Below are 14470 nucleotides of genomic sequence, written 5' to 3' on the forward strand. Positions count from 1 at the left end.
ATTTTGGAGGGCAAATGTGTTTTCTGGATTTTGCAAGTGTCGTGCTCTGCATGACGTCATCTTCTTGTTTGTTTGGCTGCACAGAACTTTAATGTTTTTCGGCATAACCGCTTGTCAGGTTGAGACACAATTTTTAACATTGGTGTGTCTACTCATGTGGAATGCTGTAATGATAATTATGATGACATATGCCACATGGTGTGGCAGCCATGTTGGAAAAATGGAAAAACTTTGGACCTCTATCTCTGAAACCGCACGAAGGAAAAAATGGAAACTCGGCACATCGCAAGCACTCCTGATGGGGAATATGAGTGATTTTTTTATGACGTCATAATTGCATATGTAAAACGTACATCAGATCAGTGTGAAAATTTTTGAGTGTCATCTTGGGATAAATTGGTCCACAAACATTTTTGATGACGTCATTGGTCACATGATTTAATAGCCATATTGTTTTTTTGTTTTCTTAAAAAACCTTCAAAAATGTTCTTCTCTGAAATGGCTGAACCAGTCATCACTGCCAGCATTTATAAAGTGGCAGTTCTAATTATTATTTCTCTTATTAATTACGTAACACACCAGCACACAAGATGCCAAACAACATACACCTCACAAAACTACAGACCACACCACACAAAACAAGTCCTGGTGAGGGCCTGCAATCTCTGATTGCTATTTTTGTTGTTATTATTTTTATTATTACCGAGAAGAGGATTTGCTGGTTTTGAACAATCTTGGTTTTTTTATTTTTTTGCTTTTTCGATGGTTTGGAGTAGAGAAAAGTGATCCCTGCCTTGACAATCAGCTGAACAGACCAGGTCGGGTCTGATTTGTAGCCGAAGTGGCTTTTCACAGAAGATACTCCAACTTATTTTTGTATATAGTGGATGTGACCGACATTTTTTTCACACCATCCCAACACAGTGAATGCTCGTGCACTCTCTGATATATATATATATATATATATATATATATATATATATATATATATATATATATATATATATATATATATATATATATATATATATATATACACACACACACACACACACCTTTTTCTCACCACTGACTGACTCACTGACTGACGGATATGAATGTTCAGTACATTCTGGGTGACGTTGAAAACTGAAATTTCACGTGCCCATGGACATCGAAGCCAATACACAGGGGGAAAAAAAATCGCAGAACCATCTGAGAGCGTCGATAAATGAAAGTATCCAAAAATATGCACAGTCTTGCTTTGCTCACTGCAGGTGAGTGACCTAAGACAAAGGGGACAATAGGAAGTCATACTACAACTGCTGCTATTTATTATGTACATACGTCGGTGGTGGTGGTCGGATGGCAGCTTAGCTGCCGGGGTAGCTATCATTTCTTGAAGTGCAACTGTGTCACTGATGCAGTGCCCCTCTACCAGTACACACACTGGAACTGGTACTCATTTCACCGACCTTGGAAGGATGACAGGCTGAGTCAACCCCTGGTGTATTAATTCAGCAGCCGACAGGGCTTGAACTCAGGACCCTTGGATCCCAAGCCACCACCCTAATCACTGAGCCAACACCAGGCTGTACCTATGTCCAAAGCATGGTTCGTTGTTGCTTACAATGTGTAAGCATCCCCCCAATAGCATATTTAAATCATGTGCACATCCTGACTGTTATGGTGATCATCGCCGCGGATTATGTCTCACATTATAAAACCGCATAATCCGCAAAGAACAACCGTCCGTTTGCCACCCAGGCGATTGTTCCTGCTAATGCAAACCATTCAACCAGAGGGCACAATATGCGGTTGGCGGGTAAATCGAAACATGTGGAGTGTGACAAGCATTCCCCCGATCTCCATTGGACATAGTCCTACACCAAAGCATCTCCTCTAATCCAGAAACCTAAGCCCAGCTACTCTGTCAAATAGACAAAGATTACATGGTCAACATCAGTTAAACATCAAACAAAGCTGCCTATCTGGATTTTGGACTTGTTTGCCTCTTTTGAAGATGCCTTTTTTATCCAAAAGAAAGGGTAAAAAAAATCAAAACATTTAAACAGCATGGGACATGCACCTTAATTCCATGGCCAAAGTTTACAGTCCAGCAAGACTTTCCCATTGGCATACACATACCACTCGGCCCAAAGGCTGAAGCACATTGCCAAACAAACACACATCCTAACCCTGAAGGGCCAGAATTGATCGTCATGCAATTGGACCACTCCATCGGAGTGAATCCACATGACTTCAACGGCATTCCATCCTGAATTCGGGCTTGTTTGCTCTCATCAGGATGGCATTCCGATAAATATCCAACCATTGATGCCCACATTCATCGTTTAAACATTACACGCACCTCTTGACTGTTATGGTGAGCATGGAGTTCACGTGTGATGGTTTTACGGTGCGAGACATAATCTGCGATGTTGCTCACCATAACACTCCACTATATATATATATATATATATATATATATATATATATATATATATATATATATATATATATATATATATATATATATATATATATATATATATATATATATATTCCATTCTCTGACACAAGCCAACTGTGTTGATCCATTCTGTCCTTGTGCATTTATTTTTTAGCAGCTTCAACACAACCACTAAAAAGTGGTGTTTGCTATACTGAGGATAATTTTCTATCTTATACATTCCAAAAGTTGGTTTGTAAAGCTCTCACATGTGGTGATTGTCAGCACACTAGGTTTGTGCAAGACTTATCCAAGACTTGCCCAACACCGACATAAATTCACTGTAAATCTCTCAGCGCAATTACATCATCACAGGCCTGTCTGGACTCTCCCTTTATCAGCTTCATCGTATTCCGGATCCAAGAAATAAAAAAAACGGGTTTCAAATTCCAGGATCATAACACATTCGGGAATTTCCTCTGCAACATCATGCTTGACTTAATTAATTTCTACATAGTAAATTAACAGCATCAGGAACAGGTGTGTCCATGGGATATTGTCTGACAAGAGCATAACGAGACTGTTTTGTACTGTTTGACCCATGTAACTATTCTACAAGTAATGCTGAAGGGGTTTGCATGATACATTTACTCAGACATGCAAAGAGTCAAACCACAGTAAACCTATCAGAACTGATACATGTCATCTGATATGGACACAAGCAGACCAATTATGTGAACCTGCATTGCGACTTTACGGAACCGTTGACACCTGATCACGATGTAAAACCAGGGGATGATGATGATGATCATGATCATGATGATCATGATGATCATGATGATCATGATGATGAAAAATTCGTTTTGAAAATGGCACTCCATCAATTGGACCAGAAACTTACCCAGACAGATCCAAACATGGGTCTTCATTTCTCTGTTTCAAGATATCCCTGTGAAGTGTGAAAAGTGATCATGAGAGATGTCATCTCTCTGGCCGCTTCTCTGGTATGTTAAACACACCCATATTACCCAGCTATAGGGCATTCTATGGACAGCAACAAGGCGGTTCAGATCTACACATAAATCACAATTATCACTGATTAGCAACTTGAAAACTATTTTTTAGATTCATAAGAGGCGGATATTTACAACACAATTTTAGAATTATTGCATTGCAAAGGTTTTAAAAGAAAGGAAGAGTTTTTACCTTTTAATTGGAGTTGTGCTGTCCTTGTGGCCGCAACGTGAGACAAGACAGGGCGACAAGCAGTGGGGCTGTTTGTCAGGTAAAGGGAGGGACTAAGGGGAGGGTGGGGAGTGGGCGTGGTGAGGAATAGTTGGTGGGGAAAAACTTGTGTGAATTATTCACTCACTTCGTACAGTATGTACTCCTCATGTGCTTTCATATCCTAGATGCTCTTAACAATCCCTTGCACACTATATTCATCATAACCATTCATTACTAAAAAACCCAGTAACAAATACAACACCGGGTTGGCTGTTCTTGTTCACACGTGAACTCCAGACTCATGATGTTGAGAACACAGGTTCAAATCCCATAAAACCATATGTGTTTATTCGTCGTCTACTGATGTCCTTGTAGTAATTCATGTAAATGTCCACTGATGTCCTCCATACTCATATTTGTTTCCTGTGTTGTTATATGTAAGTACATAACAATAGGTAGGTGGACTGAGTTACTTATTAAACAATACAGGACAAAGACTTGAGTAGAGCTTGAAAAATCTGCTATAACCATAAAAGAAGAAAAATATAGACATAGTTTGTTCGCTTGTCATCTCCACCACTGAAGGTGGAAGGACGTTTTGTTTTCACCCTCCTTGTCTATCTGTCTGTGTGCATGATATCTCAAAAAGTTGTTGTGGACGGTTCGACATGAAATCTGGTGGGCAGGTTGGGTGTGTGCCAAGGACGAAATGATTAGATTTTGGTGAAGATCCGGATCCAACTACCAGAATTTTTTTAATTTTTAAATTGATTCTTCATGATTGAAAAATATGGCCAAAAACTATTCTTCTTCTTCTTCTTCTTCTTCTTCTTCTTCTTCTTCTTCTTCTTCTTCTTCTTCTTCTTCTTCTTCTTCTTCTTCTTCTTCTTCTTCTTCTTCTTCTTCTTCTTCTTCTTCTTCTTCTTCTTCTTCTTCTTCTTCTTCTTCTTCTTCTTCTCCTCCTCCTCTTCCCTTTATTCGAGGCGAGGTCCAATGGCACCAAGCTTCTGCCCTGCCTTCACCACAATACTCCTCCTCCCTCTGTCCTCAGCCATCTCTCTCCACTCTCCAACCACCCTTACCTGACAGATATCACTCTTCACACAATCCTCCCATCTCAACCATGGTCAACCTCTTTTCCTCTTACCTTGCTCCCTCAAACTATCTGCTCTTTTTGCCATTTTCTCTTCCCCCATCAGCACCAAGTATCCAGCCCTTCTGAGCCAATCTTCTCCCTCACTTCAACCATCCTCCTTCTATCCACCCTCTTCACACCCACAACCCTCCTGAGCCAGTTGTTCTGACAAATCTGCAGCCTTTGTTGTTGTCTCTCTCTCAGTGCCAGTCTTTGTTGTCTCTGTCTCCAGTCCGTAAAGGTAGGCCGACATAACACACATTATAACCTTCCCTTTCAATTTTCTTGATATCTTTCTGTCTGCCATCGCTCCCTCCACCTTCCTCCATGCACTCGCACCCACCTGAATCCTCCTCTGCACCTCTCCCTCAGACTTACCATTCCTGGTCACTGTTCCTCCCAACTATTCAAACCTATTTCCCTGTCTGATCTCCTTCCCCTCCAACCTGATATTAATTTCCTTTCTCTGCTGTCTGACTCACATTCCCTCAGTCTTCTCCATACTAATCTTCAGCCCATGTTTCTCAAATGCCTCCTTCCACTCCCCAGTACCTCCTGCATCTTCCACCCACTCTCCACCACAACAGCCCAATCATCTGCATACAACATCCTCACCATACTACTCCTCAAGCTCACCTTCCTGCTTACCTGCTCCATCACCATGATCAGAAGTGGCGTTAAGGGCATGTAACTCATACAATTGCATGGGGCCCCGAGAGAACAAGGGACCCCCAGCTAACACAGATGCACAAGACTGCAAGAAAGTACTGTCACGCAATGAATCGATGAAAAACATGTTAAACCTGATGTTTAACTAGACAGGACGATTACAAAATTAGGGGGTGAGGTTAGTCGGGAAAGCAAGTGGAATTATAACTCCGCTTAAACGGTTTATAAATGTACACAAAACACATTAGTAAATGGACTAACCCATGCGAAAGGAGGAACGTTGCGGATTTTAAATCAGAGATGTATCAAAGCACCTGTCCTGAGGATGAAACGAAACTACCACAGAGCTGCTGAAAGTGCGAACATCTCAACACAAGGCACATATACTGAGATGCGTTCCATTACCAAGCAGCGAGCTAGCGCTCGCCAAGTGGGTTAAGCACTCAAGCAAGCAGTCCAACAAAACAGTTGATAAGGAACGGTTGCCGAGGCAAGCGATAGCAAGCTGATTGGTAATGGAGCACACCCCGTCGATCAGCTTATTGAGTGAGTTTGTGTCTCCGGTTGGCGGTGAGATTAGGTGGTTGCCTTTATTGTAATCACAGAAAATTTGAAGTGGCCTTGGGGAAAATGCCATGAAAATGTGGGACAATGCTCAATCTGTTGTGTAGATACACCTTTCCAAGGGTGAAAACGGTAATAAAACGGGCACTCGTAACACCCTCTCCCACCACCTCCAGGAGCGGTGCTACACGGTATACATTTACGAAGGGAATTTGCACGACCCCTCCTTCGGAACTCCTGGTGACGGGGCAAATGAAGTCGCTACAACCTTTACCATATGACCCGTAGTCCCCTTGGCAAGCTTAATTGGTTGAGATTCTATAAGTAACGACCGAATACATCGACGTCAGACAGACTGTCAATGGACGCCAAATTGCATATTTTAGCATGATGACAGATTGACAGGGCTCACAGTCGCAGTGGCCCCAGTGAGCCACTATTGCATTTAGCACAGGGGCCCCAAGTGAATAACACCGCCTCTGACCATGATAAAAATGAGAGGGCTGAGAGCACTTCACTACCTCAAACCAATGTTCACGCTGAACTCCTCAGAGATCCCAGAACCAACCAAACTCTTCCCTTCATTCCCTTGCACATCTCTTCCCCCAACCTAAATTCTGCTTCTGGCACACCCATCTGTTATGTCGCTAAACAGACACTAAACAATGCAAATGATTGCAAGGCAAAAGTCCATTTATTCCACAGCACCTAATGTTCACATATCTCCAACTCCGTTAAGATGATGTCTCCCACATGTTCCACATGCCCCTCCCCCTTACCTCATCATCTTATCGCAATCTCTCAACATCCAGCAATTCAACAACAACACCAACAACAACATATTTGGAAAGAATACAACACTGAAGAAAGAACATAACACCATCCATCTCAGTGTTGCCAGCACCATCTCTCTTGGGACAGTGTTGAAGGCCTTCTTCAGGTCCACAAATCCCAATGCCATTTTCACCTTGCACCTCCAACTTCTTTTCCACAAGCTGTCTCAGAGTGAACATCCCATCCGTCGTCCCCCTACCCTTTCTAACCCCCTGCTGCTCTTCGCCGATCTCCATTTCCACACTCTTCCTTATCCTCACGTCTATAATCCTCTTGAGCTCTTTCATTGCATGACTTATGAGCGCGATGCCCCTGTACTTCCCAGGATTTTGAACATCTCCCTTCTCCTTCCATATCAGCACAATTAACCTTGTCCTCCAATCCAGAATTGAACCCTCTCTAATACAAACATTCAACAGACTACGACTTCTTCCGCTGCAATTATCATCTCTGTATACACCTCATTAATACCTGGCGCTTTTCCCTTCATCGTCTTTTTCAATGCCATCTGCACTTCCTCCTCTGTGATCTCCACCAACGACACTTTCCACTCCACATAACATGGAAGCTCCAACTCGCCATTGCTGCCTTCCCGGTTCAACAGCTCTTTGAAATACCCTTCCCACACCTTCAATGCTGTCCCCCTATCTGTCACGAACCTCTCGCCACCATCCTTAATCACCCTCCCCCTTCATGTCTTTACCCTACTAATCCATTTCACGAGCCAATTTATATATCATTTTCCTCCCACCATCCTCTTCCAAGTTGTTGTACACCTCCTCTTCCATATCATTCCTCACCTTATCTATAGCTCTCATTGCTGCTTTCTTCTTCTGCCCATGTAGGTGCGGCAACCTCGTATCTGACTATCTCCCTCTATCCTTTATATTCTGTATCCTCTTCCAAACCTCCTTTTCACCAACTGCTTTTACTCCCTCCTCCATTCACCATATATAGCTGGTTTCTATCCTACGGTGATGTACCCTTTCCTGATGTCCTCGCACTCAAAACTTCTGCAATTCCCCTAAGAGCCTCTCCATACTTCTTCCACTCCTCCTCCAAACCTTCCACTTCTTCGTTAAGTTTATCATACCGAGCCCTCAAGGACGATATTTGCCCTAAACTTCCCACACATAATAATCTTCCGACCCCTGCACTTAACCTCCGACCTTTTCTCCATCCATACCACAAACACCACAGGCTTGAGCTGGGTGGTAACATGCTCTTCCACCACTGCCTTACAATACTTAACCCACAACTGTCGCTTCCTTACCACCACCAAAACGGTACACGATATCGCAAATTTTTTAGGGCCAACTTACTCGCCATTCGTCTGCGGTGTGCAGTATCAAGTTTCGTTCAAATCGGGCAACGAAAAAATTATTTTAAAAATAAATTCCCCATTCAGTCAAGTACTCTTCGGGAGAATTTGATCAATGCAAACAACCTCAGCGGTATAGTTCGCTGGAGCTATCTTTTTTTCTTCTTGAATTGATTTTTTTTCATCAACCGCTGTCACAACGGGAACCCAACAGGTTCACGGGTCATCTCGTAGATTATTAAAAAATACACCACCATGTAACCACCACATTATTAAAAACATCTCACCACCACATAATTCAAAACTCCCACTGGGCAATTCAAACAGCTCACCACACGACGCGATAGAGACCAGCTTGTTTTAACTGAGGCTAAGTACATGAGCTGCCATGTTGTCAGGATTTATAACAAGCAGAATTCAAACATTTATTTTGCAAATGTAATTGTAATATTCATGATAATACATTTCTCTAAGCAATTTAAGTTGAAGATTTAAGGTTCCCCCCCCCCAAAAAAAAAAAATACCCTGAGGACATACATACACATGGGAGAGGAAGGTGCAGCCCAGAAGTTTGGTAGGATGTCTCAAAAGTTTGAGGGAGCAGTTCAGTGACAACTCAACACAACACAAAACGTGTCAGACACTGTGTGTGTATATATATATATATATATATATATATGTATATATGTGTATATATATATATATATATGTATATATATATATATATATATATATACATATATATACATATATATACATATATATACATATATATACATATATATACATATATATACATATATATACATATATATACATATATATACATATATATACATATACATATACATATATACATATATATATATATATATATATATATATATATATATATATATATATATATATATATATATATATGTACACATCTTCTTCTTCTTCTTTCGGCTACTCCGGTGAGAGGTCGCCACAGCGGATCATCCGTTATGATCCGCATACTGATTTGGCACAGGTTTTACGCCGGATGCCCTTCCTGACGCAACCCTGGTCGCCTCTTATGACACAGGGATCATTATATTGGTACTAGCCAGGGGTCAGCCGCCAACCGACCGCTCTGAACAGAGCCGCAAGTCGAGTCGGCCCGACCGATCGCCTGGAATATAGATCGCCGCCCGGATAACTCCGAGCGACGGGTCCTTGTACAAGAACCAAATACGCCAATCGGCAGATCACGTGGGGTAGGGTCGATTGCCAATCTTCACTTTACCTAAATACCCACGTGATCGAACTACCGGGGTATTCCACCATCGACGGAACTCGTACGGAACAAACCGCCGAGGCGAGCTTGTCCGTGCGCGATTCCGAGCGGCGTAATCGCCGAGAACCGTCGGTCCAAATGTCCCCCTATTACGGCAAACCAACGGCTTTCTAACTCCCAGCAAACGAAATGTTCAGTCATTGAGGGAATGGACGCAATGAGCAGGTTTACATTCACACAAGGACATGTATTATTATGAAACACGTATGCAATTAAATAAGGCAAAACACTTATGCAATTATACAAGCAACAAAAGCACGACAAAAGAACTACAACCGTCTACTTATTATGCACAGTCATTTACACTTAACAGCAGTTCCTACTTATTAGACGGGCCCACGGATACACGTACGCGCGCGCGCGCGCGCGCGCACACACACACACACACACACACACACACACACACACACACACACACACACACACACAGAGACACGAAATGGTGGCTGAGGCCTTTAATCACGAACTCCAGCTCGGAGGACAGGTGAGCTGAAACTCAGAGCTTGACTCGAACCTTTCCACCTCGTGTGGTCTTCAACTTGTCCGGAACCGGGCTCCAGCGAGAGCGAGCTGGATCCAATCGCCGCGATCCTTCCCGAGCTCCCGCGAATCCTCCCGCGCTTCTCAACACGTGCCGGTGAGACGAGGCGCCGATCTTTCCTGTCGATCGTCGCTTCCCCGAGGATCCAACTCCAAGAAGAGGCCGATGCGTCGCACCAAGCCGGGAAACAAATTGGAGAAAGAAAAGCTCCACAAACCAAGAAGAAGAGGAAGAAGAGGTAGTGGAGGAAGAAGTCTCCACTCGCAGCTCGAGCCGAACAACCGGCTCAAGTTCCTTCCAAAACAAAGCAGCAGCCGAAGCTCACTGAGCCAGCCGAAGGAAAAAGCTTCCGAAGGCCTCAAGCCAAGCAAGCCAAGCAGGACCCGATGGCTGAACGACTGCTCTCTCCGAAGCAAAAAGCTTACTCCTCCCACGGGACTCAGCACACGAACTCTGCACACGGGACTCAGAACGGGACTCTTCACGAACTCTGCCACGGGACTCCCACGAACTCAGCCCTACCATGGGACTCCCACATGAACAAAGAAAGGATCTCCCCTTTATCCTTCGCACCCCCTCCCCCGCACCTGGCGTGACTCATGCCCTCGTGATCCACCCCCTGCTCAACCATGGGCGGGAGGGAGTTGTTGATGTCACGGGATGGCAGGGTTCTTCTTCCTCTTCGCAGAAGAGGGGGAGGGACGTCTCCATTGTTCGCTCCCTAACTATTAAATCGATCTGCAGCGCATCCAATCGATTTCAAAACATTTAAACAATGGAAGGTGAGCTATCTGGGGAACATGCACTTATCGACATAGCTGACTAAGGGAACCTGTATGTTGTGTGCAATTGAATTCCAAATTCGGAATAATATATATATATATATATATATATATATATATATATATATATATATATATATATATATATATATATATATATATATATATATATATATACACAGTTGACTAGGCATAAGTCGTCACCATCGGGACCGAGAAAAAAGTGACGACTTAGAAATGTGACAACTTACGCGTATGCGAGCATTCATGATGACTGTGGGGTGAAGGATGAAGTCGCGCGTGGCCTGGACACATATGTGTGAGAACCGGCTATTTTACCAAAAGGAAAACATAATCCTCGGGGCATAGGTGGGGGTGAGTTGGTGAGTTGGAAAGTGATCAAGCAAAGATGGAATTCATGAATCAGTTTATCAAAAGTAAAGATAATGAACAACTCTGAAAGACAACTCGTATATCATCGGTGATGGTTTGGTGACAAATTACATGACACACAGTCATCGTGGTGATGATTACCACTCAATGCCTATGTGTAAGTGAGTGCGGTAATGTACAAAACAAGCCAATATAAAACCATGATCGGACTTCAACACTAAGCTCAATCGATCCTTTACTTCTTCGCGAAGTAATCCGTTATGTTTGACTGCCTCAAACTCTTGGGCATCTGGTGCATGAGAAAGGATTCAAACCGGTCATTGTATTCCATGATGTTGGCTGGGCAATCCTTCACCGAAAGACAGTATCGGCCGAATATTTGGCCGAATCGGCCGAAACCGAATATTTAGCTGAGCCGACATTTGGCGAAACCAGATGATGAGCGTGTCATCGACATCTTCAAAGGACACACATTTCATGCATTTCACACTTCCCACCGGCCTCACGATCTTCTCCACTTGTCCAAATATCTTGCCCTTATTCTTCAAGATATCGTTCAATGTCTGCCGTTTGATGTCCAACTTCTCAGCTATGTCTGTTTTCTTCATCAGTGGATTTGCCTCGCAAAACTGGATAATGTCGTATTTTTCTTGGTAGGTTTTAGTTGTAAGCTTACGCTTAGTCGCCATTGTCCTGCCTGCAGTGCGATCAACGTGTGTACACAGTTATAAATAGCCTATCACTGGCGGTGTACACCAATGAACGAGCATCACGATTCCATGAAATCGGGCTTCTCATGAGGCAGCAGTTCCATGTGACGAGTTAGGAGTGGTAATTTACTTGAGTTTCTATTACGTGGGAATGGACAACATCTGACGACTGAGACGAAGTGACGACTTAGAGATGACGACTTACAGAGGGATGATCCTTTATTCAAAGGGATTTAACATGAGATAAATTCGGGACTTTTTGACGCTGCCGACTTAGGCGAAGTGATGAGTTACACGCTGCCGACTTACACCTAGTCTACTGTATATATATATATATATATATATATATATATATATATATATATATATATATATATATATATATATATATATATATATATAAATACATATATATAAATACATACATATATATATATATATATATATATATATATATATATATATATATATATATATATATATATATATATATATATATACATACATATATATATATATATATATATATATATATATATATATATATATATATATATATATATATATATATATATATATATATATATATATATATATATATATATATATATATATATATATATATATATATATATATAAATACATATATATATATATATATATATATATATATATATATATATATATATATATATATATAAATATATATATATATATATATATATATATATATGTATAAATATATAAATACATATATATATATATATATATATATATATATGTATATATATATGTATATATGTGTGTGTGGGTGTGTATATGTTTTTATACATATATATGTATATATCTATAACAAAGAGCTCCATTTTGAATCTTAAGTATTCAAACGTTCACATCACAGTGAACACAATACATCACCTGAGAGTGAAATAATTTGTGATGCTTCCTTCCAATACACCATCCATAGACATGTGACCGGTTCTTGGTCATTTTAATGTGAGCAAGGCGCCCCCTAAAGACAGAATTGTCGGATCATCTTGACAATAAAATGGCTTAAATTGTACATGTACACCATGATACAACACACCATAAATCTCTATTAAAATAGTAAAAAGCACTTGAAGACCATTGTATATTTGTTTTTATGACCTCAGACCTATATTAAATAAACCATCTGACACTGCCTTAATTTTTTTAGGGTTGGTAAACTGAAAGTTACAGTATTTAGTGTCCTTTTTCTTTTGCAAACTGTGCCAGTGGAATGTTGTACAAGGATTTAGAAACACGAGAAAATAGTCACAAAAAGGCCATTCGGTCCAGCATTCATGCACCACATCTTGCCGTTGTATTTCTGCACCAATTTACATCAAAAAGACAGGAGGAAGCTGTTTCGCCCAAATTGTCTGTGCCATATCCACATACCAATGACCTGTACCTGCGCATGAAGGGCTTACATGGTGAACCCAAGCAGGGAATTTTTTAGCAGGATAGTGGCACAGTATATAGCCTTCTCTTTTCAAAAGATACCGTGTAATCTTTGAATACAGCCAAAATCAGATGGAACGGCCGGCTTTCTGCCCCAGCAAAAGAACGGCTATGAAATGCAGTGACCCCTGCTGTGAGTACACCGGACCGGTAGTTTTAATTAAAGTTAAGACCAAGTCGTGAATCGAACTAAGAGTTGACAGCGATGGCAATTGCAATACCAACTCGTATGTTTCCTTTGTATTTGGGATTTTCAATACCTGGATTCTGCATTTGCTCAAAGTCATTACACTCTCCAGCTTTGTTGCTCAACCAGACCCTGAAGCACTGGGCATGTATGGTTATGTTAAACATGAAATGTATGGGTATGTTAAACATGAAATGTATGGGAATGTTAAACATGTCATGTATGGGTATGTTAAATACGAAATATATGGGTATGTTAAACATGGCATGTATGGGTATGTTAAACATAACATGTACGAGTATGTTAAATATAACATGTATGTACATGTTAAACATGAAATATATGTGTATGTTAAACATGATATATTAAATATGAAATGTATGGGTATGTTTAACATGAAATGTATGGGAATATTAAACAGCACATGTATGGATATGTTAAACATCACATGTATGGGTATGTTAAAAATAACATGTACGAGTATGTTAAATATAACATGTATGTACGTGTTAAACATGAAATATATGGGAATGTTAAACATGACATATATGGGTATGTTAAACATGAAAAGTATGTGCATGTGATACATTAAATATATGGGTATGTAAAACATGAAATATATGGGTATGCTAAACATGAAATATATGGGTATGTTAAACATGACATGTATGTGTATGTTAAACATGGCATGTATGGGTATGTTAAACATGAAATATATGGGTATGTTAAACATGAAATATATGGGTATGTTAAACAGCACATGTATGCGAATATTAAACAGCACATGTATCGGTGTGTTAAACATGAAATATATGGGTATGTTTAACATGAAATGTATGGGAATATTAAACAGCACATGTATGGATATGTTAA

General features: G+C 40.7%; 1 protein-coding gene across 3 annotated transcripts in view; it reads right to left on the bottom strand.

The window, feature by feature from the left end:
* Positions 1 to 3744, bottom strand: part of LOC147008814 (laminin subunit alpha-2-like) — a 212048-nt gene extending 208304 nt beyond the window's left edge. For 2 of the 3 annotated variants that reach the window (XM_085863849.1, XM_085863847.1), the window contains exons 1-2: positions 3638 to 3743; positions 3333 to 3380 (exon numbers count right to left, since the gene is read on the bottom strand). In XM_085863849.1, coding sequence (XP_085719975.1) covers positions 3333 to 3360 — 28 coding nt within the window. In that variant the 5' untranslated portion in view covers positions 3361 to 3380; positions 3638 to 3743. Of the gene's footprint in view, positions 1 to 3332; positions 3381 to 3637 lie in introns of all 3 variants that reach the window. The other variant, XM_085863848.1, reaches the window with a different exon arrangement.
* Between the last annotated feature and the right edge of the window lie 10726 nt (positions 3745 to 14470).

Source organism: Eptatretus burgeri, chromosome 18 (genome assembly GCF_056783735.1).
Source record: "Eptatretus burgeri isolate ZD-2024b chromosome 18, Ebu_testis_v1, whole genome shotgun sequence".
NCBI classification, from domain to species: domain Eukaryota; kingdom Metazoa; phylum Chordata; class Myxini; order Myxiniformes; family Myxinidae; genus Eptatretus; species Eptatretus burgeri.